The sequence below is a fragment of the Salminus brasiliensis genome, chromosome 2 (genome assembly GCF_030463535.1).
Source record: "Salminus brasiliensis chromosome 2, fSalBra1.hap2, whole genome shotgun sequence".
In the NCBI taxonomy this organism is placed as follows: Eukaryota; Metazoa; Chordata; class Actinopteri; order Characiformes; family Bryconidae; genus Salminus; species Salminus brasiliensis.
The window spans coordinates 22,729,163-22,752,602 of record NC_132879.1 but is presented as its reverse complement, the minus strand read 5'-3'; the positions used below and the strand labels follow the sequence as shown (position 1 = coordinate 22,752,602).

The 23,440-nt window shown below is 43.3% G+C and overlaps 1 protein-coding gene across 3 annotated transcripts in view; it reads left to right on the top strand.

Annotated features, from left to right (window-relative positions):
• Window positions 1-22,649, top strand: part of otud7a (OTU deubiquitinase 7A) — a 104,275-nt gene extending 81,626 nt beyond the window's left edge. For all 3 annotated transcript variants that reach the window (XM_072670826.1, XM_072670827.1, XM_072670825.1), the window contains exons 9-13: window positions 2,966-3,093; window positions 3,196-3,345; window positions 17,759-17,873; window positions 18,671-18,755; window positions 18,880-22,649. In XM_072670826.1, the coding sequence (XP_072526927.1) occupies window positions 2,966-3,093; window positions 3,196-3,345; window positions 17,759-17,873; window positions 18,671-18,755; window positions 18,880-20,400 (1,999 nt within the window). In that variant the 3' untranslated portion in view covers window positions 20,401-22,649. The remainder of the gene's footprint in view (window positions 1-2,965; window positions 3,094-3,195; window positions 3,346-17,758; window positions 17,874-18,670; window positions 18,756-18,879) is intronic.
• The last annotated feature ends 791 nt before the right edge of the window (window positions 22,650-23,440 follow it).

Sequence of the window (23,440 nt, the reverse complement as noted above, 5' to 3'; positions counted from 1 at the left end):
GTCATCCCTGGCTTGCTGAAAAGAAGCTTAGACCCGCATCTCAGAAAATCTGCATTATGAAATGTGATATATTAATACATTTGAATTGAATTTAAATAATAATCTAATGTAAAGGTTTTTCCCACAAAACAAGACCATGTGGCATTGATTGAAAGTTTAGAATCCGCAAGTTTGACTGAATTTTTCCACTGGTTTCATTGAGCAACGACTGAGATATAAACCATATCAAATTACACCAGTCTTTTGTTTTCATCAGCAGTAACTGCAACTCATTTCAACTTGTGGTTCAGTGGAAAACACACTGCTCTCAGTTATTCCAGACAGGGCAGCTTCCATCAGTGCAGTTAGTCTGTAGTTTGTTCTCTCTTTGATTGATGGTGATCTATTGGCTTCTCTAGCATGGCGGTCCATAATCTAATTCCCAGCAGCACACACTATCTTACATTGCCATTTAAAGGTTGCTAAGGATGAACTACATTGACCTTTACATGGACACGGATTTATTACACATCACTGTGGCCACTGAGACTCTATTAATGGCAAGAATACCTCCATTATTCTGATTCTTTTTTGGTCTCTGTTTTAGAATAATGCCTGGAAAATTATATCCTTTATCATGCATAGGAGGCTGACAGTAATAACAATTGTGAATGAAAGGGTGCTGTTTGGTGCTAAATTGATTACCCTTGCTGCCACCTGGTGGCTGAATGTGGCAAAGACTATTAGCTAATGTATTATTTGACTTGCAGCAGTGTTAAATAAGGGTGCTACTTGATTGTGTGGGCATATTACGACATGTTTCCTGAAGGTAAGGGTGTGGGTGGGAGCGCTAGTGAATGCGTGCTGTGCTACATCTGTGAAGGCAGCCCTTTTCCACTGGCTTGGTCTAATCTGCACCATATTCATTCTGCTAGACACTGCAACACTGACCTCAGAGCAGCCTCAAAGGTGAAAGCAGGGGTTTACTTAAGTTCGTGTGGTAACACAGTGGAAACTGTGCCGTGCTTGTGAGTACTGTGGTTTCTCTGTAGTTATGCTGTGAAGCCTACTCGCTCAGATGGAAAACAATGATATGCTCAGCCATCATCTGTATTTTCAGTTTGATACAGCTCACAATAACAAAGTGAAAGCAGTAGCTGCCAACTCTCAGCATTGATGACTAAAGCCAGCTTGAATGTAATCAGCTTTTAAAGAACTCAGGGCCCATTTTGCATGTTAGAGCTTTTATACCAAAAAATAAAATCTCTTTTAGACTCTCAGCTCAGTTCTATACACTCTAATGTCAGTTTCGGGTGGCGCTTAACTTGGATGGTTCAATGTAGACACCTCATAGATGCTCACCTGACAGTCAACTAATATTCAGCTAAATATCTATTAAAAGCAACTGTACTAACTTAAGTTGAATGTAAATGATTGTCTGATTGTCTAACCTCAAACTTAACCTTAATCTTAAATCAAGCCTAAATCCTAACCCTAATCTTAACTTTAACCCTTTAGGGTTAGAAATAAGGTTTAGGTTAAGGTTAAGGTTAAGTTCAGTTTAGTAATTTAGTAATTTAGTAATTTAGTTCAGTTGCATTTATTACATATTCAGTTGAGTGCTAATGTCAGGTGAGCATCTACGAGTCATCTATAAAGGATCATCTAAGTAAAGTGGAACCCAGTTTCTAAATCTGAATGAAGAACCACCTTATCTCACATTTATGAAGAGCACAGTGGTTGGCACAATCATCATCAACTGTTCATGCTATTAAGGGTGTATTTAGGAACATGAGCGTGAAGAACTGTCAGGACTGGAGAGCATTTTCTAGAAGATGCTTAGGGCTTATCTAAGCGGCAGCCTAGCACTCTGTTGATGAAAGTGTTTTCAGGTAACCGTTTCCATAGGACTTCTTTGTGACTGCAAAATATCTTTGGTAATATTTAGCAGACTATGGAGTGATGGTGCACTGTTCTGTACAACAACACCTGCCCTGATATATTCTTAATGGAAGAATCATGAGAAGAAAACCTAGCATTACATTTACCTGACACTCTTATGCAGAGCAACTTACAAGGTTACTTATATTACAGAGGAGGGCCAATGTAGTGTTGGGAGTCTTGCCCAAGGACTATTATTGGTGTAGCACAGTGTAGACCCCACATGGTGTGGTAACTCACTGTCGGGTAGTGGTGTTATCTCTTGCGCCACACCAACCACCATGGGGTGGGTCAATCATGCTTTGGGCTTATGTTGCAGTCAGTGGCGCATTGAACATTTTAGTTGTGGAGGGAAGAAAGAATTCAATTAAATTCAGCAAATTCAGGAAGCAAACATCCCACCATCTGTAAAGTGGCTGAAGATGAAAAGACAAATGGCGTCTACAGCAAGATACTGATTCTGAACACACCTGCAAATCCCTAATGGGCTACCTCAAGAGGTGCAAGCTGAAGGCTAAACTAACGATCACTGAAAATCTGTGAATAGACCTCAAAGAGCAGTGCATAAAAGATATCCCAAGAATCTCACAGAACTAGGCGTCTTTCACAAGGAAGAATAGGAGACAAATCCCCCCAAACCAGAATTAAAAGAAAGAAGCTGTGATAGTGGCCAAAGGGGATGTAATTAAGCATTAGCCATGTAGGATACCCAGACTTTTACTTCAGGCCGTTTGCCTTTTCCCTTGACTAAATTGGGCTTATACACAAGTTCAGCAAGTTCTGCAGCTTAGAACATTTTTTCTCTTTTAGAGGCTGCATTTTGATGTTAAAAATCCAGTCTTAGCCATGTGTAATGATGTGGACAAGTAGTGGTGTGTGAAATACTGCTGCCTCAGAGGATAAAGGGTGTGTTGTCCTTTTGCTGGCTAAGCACTAGATCACCAAATTTAATTACATTTTAAGGGGTTACTGAAGCCCTTTTTTTTTGTTTATTGTAAAACAAATAGTTACACAGTTTATGTGTGTGTGTGTTTGTGCCTTGCAGTGTGGATAACTCAGAAGATCCGGTGTATGAGAGTCTGGAGGAGTTCCATGTGTTTGTGTTGGCACATGTGCTGAGGCGGCCCATCGTGGTTGTTGCTGACACCATGCTCCGAGACTCTGGTGGAGAAGGTACCTACACGCATGTACAAAAATGTATCAGTACAATTGTCTTGTACATAACTTGACATCTGTTAACTACACAAAAACTGAGTATCAGCGGTTTCATTCCAGCATTTGCACCCATACCGTTTGGCGGGCTCTACCTGCCTCTGGAGGTTCCCCCTAACCGCTGCCACTGCTCCCCGCTGGTACTGGCTTATGACCAGGCCCACTTCTCTGCTCTTGTCTCAATGGAGCAGAGGGACCAGCAGCGAGAGCAAGGTAAGCTTCTAACAACAGTCTAGTGGAGTCCAGAGCACATGCCATCATAAAAAGTCATTCACAAATATTTTTTCTTCATAACTGTTTTACCAGACCAAACATGTACTGAATCCAAATAGAAGAATCAAGCATCATTATTATTGGTGTTAGAAGTAATAAAACAAATGTGCCTTTCAGTTAGTTACCTTACATTTCACAGCAATTCAGAACGATAAATAATAATTTATCATTTTGATCTAATTGGCATTTATTCATGTAAAGTGCAATGAAATTCTTCTCTTCACAAGTCCCATCTTAGAAAGCTGGGGTCACACAAAGGACATGACATACAAAACCAAACACATAAACTATAATAAATGATCTGTGAGACCTTGACCTAGGTGGATGCTCTTTAAAGCTGATCAAACTATAGGATCACTCAATATTTCCATATTGTATCTTTCACGCAAAAATGGCAACTTTACAGGTGAAAGAAAAACCTTCTTAACTTTCAATTAAGGTCAGTTTGTAGATTGTATTTCAAGTCATTTTGTTGAATTTCTGTTGGTCCATTCGTCGTGATATTTTGATACAACTGTTACATTTCTTTATGTGTATACTCTGGGACTATGGGCCGAGTAGTAGTTTCAGCACAGAAAGCACTTAGATCAATGCTTGTTGGACTTACCAGTATTTTTTGATGGATAAAGTGAGCTGTAACTAGATGATCAAGCTGTAGAGAGCAGTGTAGCAAGCCATAGGTAAGCACATTAAAGGCCTAAGGGTTCTGTAGCCCTGCAGGGCAGAACATGTGAGCTGAGAACAGAGCGTGTGCGGCTTCAGCTCATTCAAATTAGAGAACACATTTCAGCAGCAGAGAACAAGATCAAGCCCTGTGTCATCCCCAATGAATAATGCCGACCTGAGCTCTAATTACCTGCAATCAATTATTAATGAGACAGTCCTCCAGACCTCAGTCAACATGGGGTGGCCAACAGAGAGAGAGGGGGGGGGTGGATAAAGTGGGAAATAAGAAGATGGAGATGGAGAAGAGGGGAGATAGAAAGAAAGAAAAGAGAAAGAGAAAAACAAAAAAGAAGTGGAAGAGAGAGAGAAATAGAGAGGGAGAGAGCGAAGTAGATGAAGAAAGGGTGATGAATGAAAGAGAATGAAAGGAGGAAAGAGAGAAAAAGAGGGAGATAAGGAGAAGGCGAAGTGGGAGACCAGCTGGCGGACAGAGAAAAGGAAATTAGAGGGAAAAGGAGGAGACAAAGGGGAGAGAGAGGAGAGAGCGAAGGGGGAGATGGAAGAGGTAAAGAGAGAAGGAGAATGGTAAATAAGAGAAAGAATGGGAGAGAATAAAAAAAAACAAGAGAGGGGAAAAGAGACAGAGAGAGAGAGAGATGGAGAAGGGGGTGGAGAGAGAAAGAAAAGGGTGCAGAGATAAAACGAGATAGGGAGAGGGGGAAGATGAAGATGGAGAGAGGTAGAGAGTGATAGAGGGAGAGAAAGAAAGGGGAAGAGAGAAGAGAAAAGGAGAGGGAGAGAGATGGGAAGGAAGAGAGATGAAGATGGAGAAAGAGAAGGGGGAGAGATAAAGAAGGGGGTAAAGAGAGAAAAAAGGAGAGAGAAAGAGTTGGAGAGAAAGTAATGAAGGAGAGAGACAGAAAGAGAAGCAGACCAGGAAAGATTGAAGTAGCTGAATAAATCTGACTCTCCGTAGAGGTCCGTGTTCTTGTTGAAGGACACAGCTGACCGCCGAGCTGTTTAGATCACTCCTAAATCCCTCCATTATTTTTTACTGCTGCTAAATGGGCCTCAAAAACAATGGCACATCACAGCAGTCGTGTGGTCCTTAATCCACTGGCACTCAAATGATAAGCCATAATCACCTAGTTTATGTAATATATTAGGTTGCATAACATCCCCAGTTACACTCACAAATTCATTACAATATGCACAGAATTCTCTCCCTGCTTCGTTTGATGGTTTAGAAGTGTTCCTGTTTGGTCTCAACAAAGAGTCAGAAAATGAAAAATTAAAACTATAATCCCAGGGTTCGCTCAGTTATGAGTTTTAGTTTATGATATGTCAGGGACAAGAATGCTGTTCCCTTTTAAAGTGTGTTCTAGTAAACCATGACCAAAGGAACATTGTTTCCAAGCCAGTACACACAAACCAGCCCACAGTAGTCCTAAATGATCTGTTCTATTCTCAATGACGTGTGTGCACAAAAAATACTGGTGTTTATTTTAAGCCATTGTAAGTAAACAGTCATGCTGATGAAGGACCTCAAAACAGCTTCAACTGAGCTCTAACTGGAAGGCTAATGCAGCTAACAAGGAATGGAAATATCATGTCATAACACTAGAAGAACAAAACTTCAGACATGATGTCTTATATGATGGACTATGTTTAAAGAAGCCTACCCTTACTAAAGGTGTAGCGTTTTAATGTAGTATCAAAAGAAAGTATGTTCAACAAAAAAATGATTGCATTGGAATGTAAAACTATAATTCTGATGCAACTTTAAAGGAGCTATATACAATGTCAGTCCAATAAACTTTGTAAAATTCAGCGAATATTTGTTCATTATTTGCTAGCGGCTGCTAAGCAAATCAGCTGAGAAACACAACACTGTTCCAGCGAATAAGCAACAGGTGGCGTTAATGCTCGTGCACAGAATGGGGGAAGGGGAGGAGCAGGGTTAGACTGGAGAGACAGGGGAGTCTACACAGTAATATTGTAGTAAGATATAAACTATATACTAATATTAAAAGTAAGGTTAGACACAATATTAGTATCCATAATAACCACAATCAAAAAAGGATATTTGAGTATACTCAACTTTGACACTTTTATCTATACTACATACTTTTTACTGTACTTTATACTCAAAAATTTTGTTAGTTTTGTACACAATTGGGACACACCCTGTGTTTCTGTGCATCTGCCACATGTTAAACTACACACATCAACAAGAAGAGATGGCCTAGGAACAGGCCAAAGGGAAAGATCTGACAAGCAAAAGCAGATCAGACAGGGGCGAAGACACGTGGAAACACTGGCGAGGCATTTGGACGGTGGAGAGACATCCAGAACGTATCGCTGTTTCACAGAAATAGGTCATCATTGTTTTGGCCCACTTGCGAATGTTTGTGATAGACAGTCACAGCTGGTTGGCTTAGCAGCAGCAGTTGTAGCAACAGTTTGCTAACCCACAACATACAACAACTAACGCTAACCATGCTAAAGCTAATAACTTGCCATGACATTACTATTTGATCATACAACTTTTCAGTAGGTTTTTATGGACATGGAAATCTAAAAAAGATGTTCGGCAATGCACATGCATGAATTTAGAGGTCGGAGCTTCTGAAGGAGCACTGAAGGGAGGGGTGTGTTTGTTTTGCTGTTGAGTTCAAATATCAACAGTTCTTTTCCAGAATCGTGTCCAACGCATCTCTTTTCATTTGCCACGTTCTCTCATTTGCCGTCTTTTGTGGAAACCACAGATCAGAACTAGACATCTGGGTGCATTTTATCAGAGTGAAAAGGTGAGGCTCTGAGGCTCAAATAACAGTTTTTGTTTCTGAACACATACAATATGAAAAGTTGGGGGCATGGCCTAAAAGGTTACAGAGGTGACCTTGTGACCAGAAGGTCGCCAGTTAGATCCCCTGAAATGTCAGGACAGGACTGGAGTGCCCTTGAGCAAGACACTTAACCCCCAGCTGCTCCCCAGGTGCCAACCACTCTGGGCATGTGTGCTCAATCCCCCCTATACTACTGTGTGTGTGTGTGTGTGTGTGTGTTCAGTGCACGGATGGGCTAAAGGCACAGATTAAATTACTATGTGTGCAGCACAAATGATGATTGAGTGAAATTTGAAGAGCAGATTTGAAAACTGAGTCTAGTGTTGACCTCACTGAATGGAGAGCTGCATCCAACATGAAAATATGAGCATATATTATATAAATAATATAGCTACGTCTTCACTGTTCACACACAGACGGTGAAAAACATGGTGAACAGGTTTTTCGCAGTGACCCACCCTCAACAAGGAGATGTTCTGTAGAGCCAGCAGACTTAAACATCCATTTATACAGGCTGAAGGCCAGAACTGCCTCTCTCTTTCTCTCTCTCTCTCTCTCTCTCTCTCTTTCTTTCTCTATCTCTGTATCTCTCGCTCTCTCTGTCTCTCTCTCTCTCTCTCTCTGAGACTCCTCCTCTTGGCATGCAGAGAGAGGCTGTCTTATTGCACGTGGATTCTCCAGATGAGTGGTGTAGCGCAGAGACAGCGCAGCACCAGTGCAGCCAGCACATGTGCTAGACACACACACTCACACCTCCCTCGTTGCATTGACAAATTATAAACATTGCCCTGGGCAACTTCTGGTTTAAAGAGATCTTTCCATTCTGTGCACATCACAGATTACTGGCCCAAAGTCTAACATTCCTATTCATTGTAAATATAATGATTAGCTTCATATATCATTTACTGTGTGTGCACATTAAATGCTTTGGATGTTCAGTAAAATGTCCAGTAGATGTTCATTGTGCTAAGTGAAGTACCAACATGCCATTGGGCCGGTCTCAGTGGAGTGGTTTAACTTTTTTTGGTTGGACAACCAAATTAGAATCATTAACAGTGTAGACTTATTGAAATGAGCATGATAGGCTCATAGAAAACGCTAGGTTTATTGGTCCTGTCTGATGCTTAATTCTCTTGCAGATCACTGCAGATATTCAAAATGCAATGGTAGGTAAAACAGACAGATGTATGGAAGCTATGTAAGACAACATTGATGAATGCTAAAACCGATGATGAATGGGCCAATAGAAATGCTTCTGAATGACTTGGAGTCAAATCTTTTTAACTTGACTGAGTTGAAAGTTAGGAAGCTTTTTTCCTTCTCCGGTAAAGCCAACATTTTAGAGATACAAGGTTCGGGACAATGTACACTAACAGTTTTAGAACACCCCTTATTTATTCAGTAGTCCACTGGCAATGTGGCATGGCAGCCTGCTTTTCTTGTTTTGCCATCTCAGCAATGACTTTCCTACTGCCAATCTACCTGTCAATGAAGGATCTACCTCGAGCTCGGAGCCAAGTCTTTCTTTCACAGTTGAAACTGAGGCTTGGTTCAGTGTTAAGCTTTGCTAAAGGGTGTTGTCATGTGAGTCACCCATCACACAAGCTGTTGACTCTCAGAAACTTGCTTTCTGATGCTTTTGTGGAGTCTGTCAGCCATCTTCCTATGACTTTTCTCCAGTTTCCAATAGCCTTTGATGATGTAGGAAGCTGTACACTATCTATTTCATTGTTAATTGCCTTTTTCTATTCATCATGATAACATTCCATATGCGCAGTGTTGTCTAAATACTGCAGTAGAGCGTGCAGGAACACAGTCTGTTCCCACACTTTTGTGCAGTAATCCACAAAAGTTTGCACCAGTGCTCAAAGCTTAAATTCCTTCCATTGCGACAAATCATTGGTGTACCATTTGAGGTCACTGGATTCATTAATTGGTCTGCCTAAATGTCAAAACTAGAAAAATGGGGGTGTTCTTAAACTTCTGAGCAGTAGTATATATGATTGTGTGTGCACACTTTAAATGCATCAAATCTATTGGAAAATGGGCCCAGGCACTTTTGCCTAGCGCTGTGATAAATATTTGACATGTGTAGGTCATGGATGTCTTTTTCTTAGAAGTCAGTCCAATCTGTTCAGTAAATGTCCACTAGATGGCACTGCGGCCCTCTCTGCGCCTCAGCTGAGCCGCTCACGTGTGCCCTCAGAGACCCGGCGCCCCTGTATATGCTATATGGTGGGTTTGAAGCAGTGGGGTGCTGACAGATTAGAGGCCTTCACTGTACTCACATTGCTCCAAGATGGAGAGGTAGCCCTCCTCCACAACAGCCTTGTAGTTCCAGTCTTTTGGACCAGTGCCATCTCACAGAACTGTGTTATTATTGCACCTATATGCAGATGCCTGTGCTTCCAAGCTTGTGAGAAACTGATATCTCAGAGAGGTGGGAATCAACAGACATCAAGAAAAAGAGGAGAGTGGGAGATTGACAAGGCAGACTCAAAGAATAACAAACAAAGAGTGTGTGTATGTGTGTAAGTTTTTTTTTTACTTAGTGGAGGAGAGCCCTCCTTTCTTTGAGCTGAATGAGGTCATCTGTTGCTGTGCGACTGAAAAGACAGAGCTGTGCGGCCCCACACTTGTATTTACCACGCCCTCAAGTGCTTGCACACAACCTGGGCTTCTCCCTCTGACTCATTTTTGCTGTGTTTATTCATATTTTGCACTCCTCATCTCTTTTTCTTCCTTTCTTGCTTCCTCTCTCAGAGCCAAACCGGGTTCTTTGGAGCAGTGCAGTACATTCGTTCTCAGTCCTGGTCCTGGAGTACCCTTAACACACATGCAGTCAGACCCACTGATTAAACATGTAGAATCAGATGTGCTCCAGCTCGTTTCGAATGTAATCTTGTTGCCATTCCAACCCTTGGCAAATATGATTGGACACTATGCTGTACAGTGTGCATGATAAAGTGTTCTCCAGGATCTGAAGTGAGAACAAAGGCCTGCCAGGACTGGAGTCCTCCTGTACTGGCAGATAACCAGTAGATAACTGCACAGTTTTGTGCTTTACACCAATCCTGCTCAGGCACACATGATTAATATAATTTATTAATATCCAAGTCACAACTATCACCAGACACAGTAATCACAACTATTTTCTTACACTTTGATCCTAACTATCACTTGACACACCAACCACAATTATTTTCTGACACACTAATCCCAACTGCTGCCTGACTCACCACTCACAACTATCACCTAATACACCAATCACAACTATTACCTGACACGCCAGTCACAATTATTACCTGACACGCTAATCACAACTATTACCCGACTCACTAATCACAACTATTACCTGACTCACTAATCACAACTATTACCCGACTCACTAATCACAACTATTACCTGACTCACTAATCACAACTATTACCCGACTCACTAATTACAACTATTACCTGACTCACTAATCACAACTATTACCTGACTCACTAATCACAACTATTACCCGACTCACTAATTACAACTATTACCTGACTCACTAATCACAACTATTACCTGACATGCCAAACACAACTATCACCTGACACTTATCACAACGATTACCTGACATGCCAAACACAACTATCACCTGACACTAATCACAACAATTACCTGACATGTCAAAAACAACTATCACCTGACACACTAATCACAACTATTACCTGACACACTAATCACAACTATCACCTGACACACTAATCACAACTATCACCTGACACACTAATCACAACTATTACCTGACACACTAATCACAACTATTACCGGACACACTAGTCACAACTATCACCTGACACACTAATCACAACTATCACCTGACACACTAATCACAACTATTACTTGACACACTAATCACAACTATTACCTGGCACACTAATCACAACTATTACTTGACACACTAATCACAACTATTACTTGACACACTAATCACAACTATTACTTGACACACTAATCACAACTATAACCGGTCATACTAATCACAATTATCACCTGACACACTAGTCACAACTATTACTTGACATACTAATCACAACAATCACCTGACACACTAATCACAACTTTTAGCTGACACACCAAACACTATCACCTGACACTACAATTACACCAGGTACAACTACGCAAAAATATTTCATCAAATAATTGCCTCAGTTTCAGCTTTCTCACAAAAGGCAAGATATTTTCTTCTAGTATTTCTTGATACTTGGTTTAAGGTGCCAGAAGAACCAAATCAGCCTCAGTACATCACCAAGCCCTGCTTAACTGTAGGGTGTTTTTTTCACTGTATGCTTAGGTTTTCCACTTCCAGACACACCACTGCTCCTTAGGCCCGAAAAGTTCTAGTTTTGTTTTATTGCTCCACAGAAGTTTTGGGATTCTGTTCTGTGAAGAGCAGAAACAAAACTGGAATGTTCCTGCCTTACCTTACCTTACACTGACTCTCCCACATACCACAGTGACAATGTAACTGGTTTAAGTGACATGATGGAACACTGGGCCACTTTGACTGACCAGCAAACCTCAATCCCACCTGACCTCAATGCCAGTATTTATTCTGAAACAGCAGGTTAAATGCAGAAGTAGGCACACATGAACTCTGGTTAAAATGTGCACTCCTTTTTAAGACTAGACTGGCAGGAACTCCTGACATGATTGATGCGGTTAAAGGCAATGGGATACATAACCAGGTATTAAATATTAGGTGTTAAAAAACAGGGCATAACTATAACTGAAACACAGGGCTTGTTTGCCATTGCTAATTAGAGTAGGTCAGCACAAGCTAACTGGTCTGTAGAGTGTCCTGCTCTACTCTTAGCTCTCCCCTCTATGGATGCTGCTTTCGTGGATATGGCCTGGACTGATTCTTTTACTGCCCATGCTCTCCACCCACCACCCACCCCCTTCCCTGCCAAGGTCCTGAGATTCTTCCGCTAGGGCGGGCCAGGCAGCAGCCGTTCATACACTGTGTGTGTTCAGGTGCCAGCAGCTTCCCCAAGAACACTGAGACTCTCTTCATCTCTGAATGTGTGTGTGTGTGTGTGTGTTTGTGAGAGAGACTTTCTTCTCTCACACATATTCCGTTTACACGTCTGTGGCTGCACCATCGCAAAGGAATGTTAATCTTCCGCCTCTTTATTTTTGCACCTCAAGCCCATTTTTGGTCTCCGGGTGGGTCCCGTGAATTTGTTATTTAAGCGTGTGCAGAGAAATCCTCAGGTGTATCCGGCTGTGATATAGACACCCTTCCTCCTCCTTCATGCCCTCCCAGGCCGGACCACTGGAGCTGAATGGTGGCCCTGTCCGAGCCCATGCCAGGGTCTGCTTTAATCTCCTTGCGCCCTGCGTTGTGGCCTGGCTCAGAGGGAGTGGAGTCCACCCACACAAAACCTCTGCTGCTATTTTGAGATGCGCCGGGCCTCTTTTTTAAAAGGCCGGCAGGTTTTCTTTGGCTCTGGACGATGGTCCATTAAAGTGGCCCTGCTATAAAGCTTAACGTGTTTTTTTTTTTTTTTTTGCTTGTACCAGCCAAGCACTTGGTTCAGACTTTTACAACAGCATATCCAGTTTGCTCGCACTGTAATGAGCCTAATGGCATCAGGATGGAATTAAGTTGTGTGTGTCTGTGTTTGAGACACAAAGAGAAAGGGCTAAGTGAGTGAGAGACACTGAGGAGACAGTGCGTGTGTGTGTATCTAATGTGACACTCGGAATGTGGTGTCTGTGTGCCAACATGTTGCAATCATTGAAATACCCGGATTTAGGATAAAAACCTGTTTATATTCACAACTGTTGTTTATTGTGGTCGTAAAATACACAGATGTGTAAGAAATTTGCGAATCCCTTGTTTAACACCAGATGAACTCAGATCGCATGACAAAGAAAGGCCAGGCCAAACTGCAGTGATGAACACCGTCCACTAGAGGGAGTGTGCTAAAAAGTAAAAAACCCACATTTACAGACTTAGGAAATAATGGCTCTAAGCATTGAGTTGTTTTCAGATGGATTATATCACACATGCTTCATGTGACAGATGTGCACTCCTAAACTCTCCAAACTTCCCGCAGTCGGCGCCATATTGAGCAGTGAGACACACTCATCATGCATCATTCTGCAGAAGGAGCCACAGGAATGAAGTGACTACATACAGTACTGTAGCCTGCCAGAGCCCATCAGCAAGTTATCTGTCATCAACTCCTGTTTATATAATCTATCCATCTCTCGCTGGATGATTTGTGTTCTCACCATTTCCACTGTATGAGGAGCCCCCTGACTCTGTCCTATCATCATTCACTTAAAGCTGCTTAGCGCATACGTGTCTTACTTCTCTCTCTGTACTTCCCTCCTCTCCTGCACATCCTACCATTGTTCAATTAAAGGTAATCATCATAACAACAGTGGACTGAAAAAAACCTGCTCAGGTCACTGTCTGTGAGGCATTTGCTGTGTTCTCCGGTTTCTTCCTGACTCCCAAAAATGCACATGGCAGCTGTATATGCTAAATTGCCCCATAGATGTGAGTGACTTGTTATTTGTGGTACCCTGGGATGGACTAGCACCCTGTCCAGGAGGTTTTCCTGTCTTGCAACCAAGGGTAGGCTCCGGGCCCACCGTGAGCCTAGATAAAAAGATGGATGAATACCTAAATACTGTACACATTAAGCCAAAGGGGTTCTTCACTGATTGGACAGATAGATGTTGCCCCCTAGGTGTGAGTGACTTGTTGTGTGTGGTACTCTGGGATGAACTGGCACCCTGTCCATCCATTCAGTTGAAGAATAAGTTTTCCTTCTCTCGTAAAGTTACTGTTTCAGACAGTGATGATATACGTCCTATCTATTCTGAGGACTTTTCAGCCTGATAATTTGCACTGCTGCTCTCTCTCTTCCTCCTCCACTCCATTCCTTATGGTCCATCTCTCTGTCCGCACCTTGCCAAAGCTTCCATTGAGCAGTTCTCGTTTCGGTGTGTGCGGTTAGGTTGGTGATGTCACCGTCCATATGCGTCCAGGCTGGGTCAGCCAAGGACACCTCATTATGGTTGCCAGCAGGGATAGTAAATACAGTACACCGCACTGGAGTCCCCCGCAGCAGAATTGGCAGAGGTGGTGTTTGGTTCTGGAGTGGGCCCAAAGGGGAACAACAGTATAGGCTGAGGTGCAATGTGAGTGTGTGTGTGTGTTTTGTGTGTGTGTCCCAGCTCAAGGAGGAGGGGGGACAGCTGCGGTGTGGGAGTCAGGACACGACCCCGCATAGCAGGTCCGATGTCCACTGTCTGACCCTATTCTGGTGGGAACTGTGTGTGTGTGAATGTGTTTATGCTCATGAAACAAAGTGCCTTTGAAGACATGTGTATATGCAGCTTTGTCTGATAGCTAGCATGTGTATGTATATTTGGTGTGTATGTGTGTTGTTTGTGTGTGTGCGTGTACAGTGTGTGCTCTGTGTTGGGAGTTCCTCCTGCACACTCTAGTACTTAGTGTCCATTCCTCCTCTCTCCCTTGGCTCGCTGTCTTGTTCTGGACTGCCGCCACTTGGAACGGTCACCGTGGAGCCATGGACACAAAGTTATTTTTTTCACCTCGCAGCACGGCTCAAAGACAGCCGAGATTACCGGAATCAAATACTCTGCCAGTCTCAGCTTATCAGTAGTGTGTGTGAAAACATTTGTCGTGTTAATGAAGCGTTCTCTTATATTAGCTCAGCTAATGAAGGCCTACTGATTCTACACTGGCCTGTTATTCTCTGGCTGGTGCTGTTCCACAGGTTAATCATTAGCTGTTATCACTGTTCCTGGAAGTTTCATGAATAAACATGAAGTGTTTGGATTTTAATCTTAAAGGTTAAAGGTGTTTCTGAAGAAATCTGACATTCTCTATGACCGTGTTCTTCAACCCTGGTCCCAGAGGCACCCTGCCCTGCACATTTTATAGGAGTCCCTGCTTTAACACACCCCCTGCAACTCTGAAAGGGCTTGTGAATGAGCTGATTAGTTGAATCAGGTATGTTGGGAGCAGGGAAAGCGCCAAAATGTGCGGACCAGGGTTGAAAAACACTGCTCTATGACCAGCAGAGGTGGGGACTGGTTCCATTTACTATGTCATATATATATATCTATATATGACTTTTCACAATAAATGTTGTCACAGAGCATCTTTACTGAGATCCGGTCCGAACCTCTTTTGGGCAAGCCAAAAGGGACAGTGGTAGGAAAAAACTCCCTTTATTTTACTTCTCACTCAAAATACATTGTATGTCCAAATGTATATAGACACCTGCTCATCCAACATGAAATCAAGTTTGTTTGTCGAGTTTGTTTCCCTGTGAGTTAGCTGCCTCTGCTCTTCTAAGAAGGCTTTACACTGCTGATGACGATGATTAGCTCTGGACCACAAATACCAGTCCAAGGCCCTGTCCCAATTCACACCCCTGTGCACTTTTATGAAGTTGTCAAACGGGCGGGTAAAAGGGGTGTTAGTTTTCAAGGTGTCAGAGAGTTTAGAGCAGAATTGGGACACACTTTGCTTCACGTCCTGTCACCTGTAAACAACATTGCTTCTTAAACGCAAAATACTGCAGTTGCCGCGACACTGGATTTAACAGCTGCTTTTTCGTGCAGTGTTTTTTCTCCTAACTTCAGAATTGTCTCCTAACATGACCCTCAAAAACATTTTGATTTTGATAAAGAAAAAGATAATAGATTCCACTCACACTTCAAGAGTTTATGCAAGCAACATCTCTGGATCACAGTGGAACAGGGGTATTTGCCTTCACGAAAGTGCGCTTAGGGGGCGTTCATAAGAGCCCATGCTGGTGAAATTTAAATAAATGGGACACTCAGCCAGGCACACCTGAGAAGCATGCACAAATGAGGGGTGCAAGTGCGAGTAATGGCCCAACTTAACCCAAAGGTACTAGATAGCGTTCCATCCTTTCAGAACACAGTTCTGCTGCCCAGTGCCGAGGATACAGGCCAAGTTGTTGTTAGGCTCCTGTGCAGCTGCCACAAGCCATCCCATTCTTTTGGCATGGAGACTGAACATGCCGTGTCAAGCCAGCATCAGCAATTTGTGCACCATAAAGTAGCTAATTTACTACCGTTTGCTTGGCTTCTGTTATTTCTATATTATTCTCAACATGAATATGTTGTACCTTGTCAAAGACTAAGCTTGGGGACTGAGAGGTCAACAGAATAAAAGAACAGCTAGACACGAATGGCAGTCAGCCGTGTAGCCAGAGTTAGTGACATTACAACTATGTTCACTTCATTACTTCATTAAACATGACAAGCACAGACATGTATGTAACTGCTAAGTGGAGTTATGACATAACATTTTGGGAGAAGGGCCACCCCTGAACACCCCTGATCCTCCTCCTCTGCCCTATATATACCTATATAAGCTCACCTTTACTACGGAGGGAGTTGGCTTCCCACGCTCCTACAGCAGCCCCCAGCAATTTTCTATGTTTGCTTCCCTGTAAAAGCAGTTTGGCTAAATGATAAACCTAAGTCGATAGGCCCACACTGAGGCTCACAGAGCAAAGAAACTTCCTGCTTAATGGGCACCTCTTTGTGATGAAAAAACAGACACAGGTACTCAGTCAGGGTACAGATTTTTCCGTATTCGGATTAGTACCTGTACTGTACCTGAACAGTGTGACATTATCTAGGCTTCTCTGAGTGGAGGCCTTTTTTTCACCTTCTTCCTCTACACACATCTGTCTGTATCTCACTCTCGCTCACCCTCTCTCTTTCTCTCTCTCTCTCTCTCTGTTTCACACTCCGTCTTTCACCCTTCCTTCACCAAATGGAAGATTACACTCCTAGTGTCGTTCAGATGAGTCAGAGTGAAGCAGTGTGTGTTCACCCCTCATTGGTACACTATGAAACCAGACAAGCTTACTTACTTGGCAAATGTCAGAGATGCTGTGAGAAGAAGAAACTGTATGTTCTACCAACACGTGTGTGTGTGTGTGTGTGTGTGTGTGTGTGTGTGTGTGTGTGATTCATAAGACAGGGAGTGGAACGTCCTCTGCTCAAACATGCCGTATTTCCCACCAGTCTCACCACTTCTCTCTCTCTCTTAAGAAGTTTCTCTTCTCTTTTCTTTTCTTCTCTTCACTTCTTGTCCATCAGCAACCCATGTATATATTATATATATCAAATTTAGAAAGCAGCTGTGCATCTGTTGTTCATGCTAGGAAACTGTACAGAAAGGCCAGGAAGAACAGAAAGTAAGGCAAAGAAGGAACTGGGTGGAGGATGAGGGGCTAAACCCAGTCATCGTTTAACTGTAGGAAACAGTGCCCTGCCCAAGCAAAGTTTTCGAAAACACTGCTCTAGTTTGGCTTGTGTTCTCAATGATGAATGCTGAAATGGTCGTCCTGCCGGAGAGGAGGTAGCATGGAAAAGGCACATTTCTGCAAAACAGCACTTTTAGAACTGTCTCCATGCATCCCTGTCCCTTCTCACCAAGAGGAAAAGAAAGAACCCCCCTTTAGTCAAGGCTATGAGAGTGACAGGGATCAGGACCTTCCAGCACAGGAGCTAGCTGAAAAGCTTTTAAGAGATGTACGAGGATAATGTGGCCATTAATCTGAGCTAGAGATTTTAGCAAACACATTCCAATATCTCTACTCATGACTGCCTTGCTAATGTAAGTAAAAAAAACACCACTCTGCCTTTGTGTTGGTCCTCTATCTTTTTAGGCAGCACCAGTGAATACCAAAAGAGGGTGTGACTGAGTTTGGTTCATTACTGCTTTCTCTCTTTTGTTAAAGTTTTCTCCTCTTTCTTCTCCATCCTAGCCGTCATTCCCCTGACAGACTCCGAGCACAAGCTGCTAGCGCTGCACTTTGCGGTGGATCCGGGCAGAGATTGGGAGTGGGGGAGGGATGACAACGACAACACCAAGCTGGCCAAGTAAGACCCCTCAGTCTCTCTATCTCTCCGGCCCACCACTACACAGAGGCTTATGGTCTCTGTTGCCTGGCCCACTCAGACTCCAGTAGTCAGGGAGGGGGGAAGGTCTAATGAGGGCCTCTCTGTCCGTGTTATCCCCCCATGTGAGGGATTTATCTGGACTAAATCTGGGCGCCAGTGTCCAAGAGAACACACGCCACCATAGTTGAGGCCTCAGCTTCTCTGTGCAGGCAGTGACCACTGAAAGCCTCCACACAGTTATATAACCATGTGGACAAGTGCTGAATTTGGCCTGGCTATGTCTACCAGATGAAATCCCTTCCTTTTGAATATGTGCTTTTCATGTGCCAGAAAGTACACAATTCTGAGAACAAATGTCCCTTCTGGGGGAAAAAGGGTGTATGGCTCCTTAGTTCACACGTAATTCTGTACATAGTATATAGTATAACTATAGTGTAACAGGAGTTCAGTTGTCGGTTGCCACTCATTTGTTCTTGCAAGTCCTAGAACTGGCATAGCTGCACTTGAAGGAATTCCTGATTAGTGCTTTAACTGCTGTTGAATCAACTTTAATTACTGTTCCATCACTAGATGACTTAATTTAAACAGCAATTAAGCATCACTCATGTTGGAGTTGCCCTGTGCACTTGCTGACTTGCTGAGGAAGAGGCCTATATGGCCCAGAACTGTTATGTGTGCTTCAGATACATCTTGTACATCATGTAATATACAAATTTAAAGCTGAGCATTGAAATGTTATTTAAGTGCCTCACTGTTTGTGTCTTTTCCCTTTTTAGTCTTATCCTTTCACTGGAAGCTAAGCTAAACCTTCTGCACAGTTATATGAATGTAACATGGATTCGAATACCATCGGAGACAAGGGTGAGTATGAGTTAATCTTTATCTAATTGATCTATGAGTTAATTTAATGTAATTGAGTTTAAGAGTTGATGCACAGACTGTTAACAGGAAATCTAACATATCTGGGTTGTGTTATGCTCTGCAGGCGCCTCTTGCTCAGCCCGAGTCACCCACCGCTTCAGCAGGTGAAGATGTGCAGTCTCTAGCCGAATCCATGGACTCAGACCGCGAGTCCGTCTGCAGTAACTCCAACGTCAACAATGGCAAGTCCAGCAAAGAGAAGGACAAGGACAAGCAGCGCAAGGACAAAGACAAAGCTCGTGCTGACTCTGTAGCCAACAAGCTGGGCAGCTTCAGCAAGACCCTAGGCATCAAGCTCAAAAAGAACATGGGCGGCCTGGGTGGCCTTGTGCATGGCAAAATGAGCAAGTCTGGCTCGACGAACGGGCGCACAGTGGAGAACGGCGAGCAGAAGCCTAAGAAGAAGGAATCCAAAACACGCAAAGGGAGCAAAGAGGAGTCGGGCCAGTCTGCCAGCACATCCTCGTCTGAGAAAGCCACTAGTCCTTCTCCTACGGACAGAGCTTCAGGCAACTCACCTGGGGAGAGACAGCCAGGTTCAGGCAAAAACCCAGGTGACCGCACACTGGACAACTGGAAGTACAGCACAGATGTCAAGCTGAGTTTGAACATCTTGAGGGCGGCCATGCAGGGCGAGCGCAAGTTTATCTTCGCTGGCCTCCTCCTGACCAGCCACAGACACCAATTCCATGAGGAGATGATCAGCTACTACCTGACGAGCGCACAGGAACGCTTTAGTGCTGAGCAGGAGCAGAAGAGGAAGGCTGAGGCAGAGAAAAAACCACAGACGAACGGGGTGGCCCTGAAAAAGCCGGAGCAGGAGAGCATCTTCCAGAGAGAATGCTCGGACAGTTCTCCTCCCGAGAGTTGCTCGCCGGTCTTGCATCCCAGCCATATTCCCCAACTGAAGACGCAGGGCAGAAACAGCCCAATCCTCGCTGCCTCCCCCATTCCCATCCCAAGCCCTGCCCCATCTTCAGTCCCCACAGCTTCCTCCATGTCGCCCGTTCCCTTCTCCTCCCCCAGTAATGGTGCTAAGAGACTTGGGCCTGTCCCGGTGTCAGCCCACTATAGCCATACCCCACCCATTCAGAGGCACAGCGTTATCCACTTAAGGGATGTGAACACACAGTCATCCAGCTACCAGGATGAGCCCTATAAGCCGGCAATAGGAATGCTGAAGACCTGTGCCACCTATCCTCAGCAGAACCGCTCGCTGTCCTCCCAAAGCTACAGCCCGGCCCGCATGTCCGGGGTCCGCACCATCAATGCCGGAGATTCCCTGCCGTACAACATGCCTGGCGAGCACAAGTCCCACACCTATACCAATGGCTTTGACGCTGGTGACATCCAGGACTGCCTGGAGTTTGCCGATGAGGAACCGGCACCCCATGCCTGGCTGGGGCACGACAAGGCCAAGGGCCGGAGTGGAACCTGCCCCATGTACTGCTTCCAGCAGAAGCGCTGCAAGAGGGAGAACTGCTCCTTCTATGGGCGTCCTGAGACGGAGAACTACTGCTCCTACTGCTACAGAGAGGAGCTCAAGCGCAGGGAACGAGAGGGCAAAGTGCACCGGCCCGGATAGCCCCCGCCTGCAAAGACACACGTATACACACATACACATACATCACCACCAGTGTGTGCAAAGCAGGCCCCAGTGAAGAACAACACCATCACCCTCTACACTCTGCGAGTAACATGAAAACACTGGCTTAACAGTTTCCTACTCTATTCAAAGAATGGTCCCCTTGCGTTCTTGTCACCGTTCTCTAAATAGCAAAAGGACTCTGGGACTCTATATGAGAAAAGGAAGTACAACCGAAATCAGTTTACAGCTTTGGCCAGAGATTGTGTCGTCTTTTATTTTTTGTCAGTTTGCATTTTGTCTGGTTGAATTTGAATCTTTTACTTGTTCTAGAGTAAAAGCTCATGTCTGCGCATTTTGCTCAGTCTGTAAAATAGAATTCCTTGTACTATCTGAAAGAGATGGAAAAGCATATGTCAGACTCCTCTCAGCTAACCCAAAGCTGAAGGGAAAGTTCGTTCAGAGGTCATTTGAATGCAATACTTCACACAATAGCTCTTTGAAATCTCAATATCAAATAACGTCTTTCTGCTGTGCATTGCAAATAATTAAATACGGGAGGGACATGCACTGCTAAGCATGGGAAATTTTTTTAAAAGCAATAAGTTTGGTAATGACCGCAACCCCCTCCCTCTTTTTTATCTATGCATCCATAATGTCAGCCATAGTATATTGTCTGTTGTGTGGATCTGAGTGTGATCTGATCTTGCCCTGATGTAAGAGGACTGGGGTGAAACATTTGTGGCAAAGTGTGCTGAATGGTATTGTGGAATAACTACTGTACTTTTGACATGCTAATACGGCCTCTGTGTACGTGGGTTTGCATTCCATTGCGTCTGTCCTCTGTAGAGTGTATCTGATGCAGTACAGAGCCATTTATTGCTAGCCGCATTTTTTGCAATATATCACAATACATGCTAGCAAGCGGTGAGCTTATGTAAAATAGACCTACTCGTGACAACTTTATACAGTGCTCTTACAGTAACGAGATAATGGAATACAAACCTTTATACACTTGAATAGTGGACTAACAGTGAAAAGCAAATGGAACTTGTCTGCGCGTTGTTTGTCATTATTGGTTGCACATTGGTTACACTGTGGTGTGATGTATGTGATAGCTGTTTCTCATCACATGTTCTGTAACCCATAAGCACTGCCATAACGGTCTTTCATAGTCAGATCTGCCTAGTTTGCCCTAAGAAAAGGTTTGTGCCAAAAAAAAACAAAAAAACAAAAACACATTCTCTCCTTTTTGAAACCCTCAGGTATTGTGTTAAATATGTTGGGGTTCTCACAACATTTTCCTTCGTCATTAATTACCAAATTTCACCATAGTTCAATTCAATTTGAGATATTAATGAATGCACAGATGTGAGTGAAGGAACCATTTACACTGTAGTAAAGCATAGACGATGAAAAAAACAATACACCACATTTTTATTTGTTACTTTATTTATTATTACTTTACTGGGAATTTAGTTTTGGACAAAATGAGCACATACTGTATTGAACACTATTATTATAATTGGATTCTAATCAGTTAAGGCAGTTAAACTGACACCTTCATATGCATTTTCACACCCCATGTGTCCAAGTCAACTATAGATGAGAGCACCGCATCCGGGTACTTTGTCCTTCTGTAACGCATCCGCCCCTGTTTGGGTGAAAGTAGCTCTTCTGGTTTGACTGACGGTAAATCCAATGTCTTTTTAAAATAAAATGCGAAAATAAAAACACTCTGTTTATTATTAGCCCAGATCAGACTAGGCTAGTCGGGCAAACGTGGTTACATAAAAAAAACAACATAGAAATAGGGGTTTAGTAGGTGTAGGTTTAGTCCGCCCCCATCAAAGTGGACAAACGACCCTACCGAGTTCATTTAATCCATCACGATTCGGTCCTCTTCGTTTTATTATCATGGCATTAATGCAGCATTTGGACACACTTAAAATGATAGTGTATGTATTATTAGAACAAGTATTTATCAGAAAATAAAGTAAGCTGGTTTACTTGGTACCTGTGGTTCAACAGTAAGCTAGTGCTAACTATTTCGTTTCCGGCTAAAATTAAAGTGAGATTTCTATGGTTTTAAATATATATTTTATGTTGTGCCCTTTTAATGCAGCTTCACACATTCACTACTATGATTTCTAACATGGTAATTACTGATATTAATATAAGTCACTTTCCCGTTTCAAGACTTTTTTTTTTTTTTTTTTTTTTAAAGAGGTGCTTTATTGATCCTGAAAGAAATAACAGAAAATACACCGTTTTCGACCTGAAGCTACAAATAAAAAAATTAATAAAATAATAATAATAATAATAATAATAATAGTAAATGCGACGCAGCAGCAGCCCCTGACTGTGGTCCGTTTTCACCCAAATGGGGGGACGTGAAGTGTTTGCTCTCATCTTTCTAAAATCAAAACTAGATAATTGGCTTGCAAGACATTAAAAACATGCCCCCTTTCTGCTTTAACAAGATTGGTCTAGTGGCAGCAGCAATGGTGTTTAGTCTTGGTGCATATAACAGCTAATGTACTCTCACCACTAGATGTGCCGGTGTTTCGCAGCTCTGGAGCTAAGCATATGTTCTGTGCTCAACACGGCGGGCTGTGGCTGATCCTAGTCATGCGTGGATTCCTGTGATTCACTGTGTGTAAGCCTGGGCAAAGCGACGGCCTCTCCCAAGTGCTTCAGTCCTCCAGCAGGGTGACGGCGGCCGGAGCACTGCTCGCTGCTGCTGGGTGTGTGCCGTAGGCCCAGATAACCCTCGCGCGGTCTCACGCTGAGTGTGTGTGTGTGTGTGTGTGCGCGCGCGTGTCTCTCCTGGCCAAGGATGTCCTCTGCTTCTTGTGTTTTCTTCCCAAGGTTCTACTGCGCCACCCGCCGCGCCTCCTTCCTCCCCCCCTCTGCCTCCTCTTCCTCCTTTCTATGTGACAAGATCATGGACTCGCACCGTCTTAGAATTGTAAAATATGATTTTGTATTCATTTGACAGTTTTACACTACTTTAAATTATTAATTTGCACATTAGGTA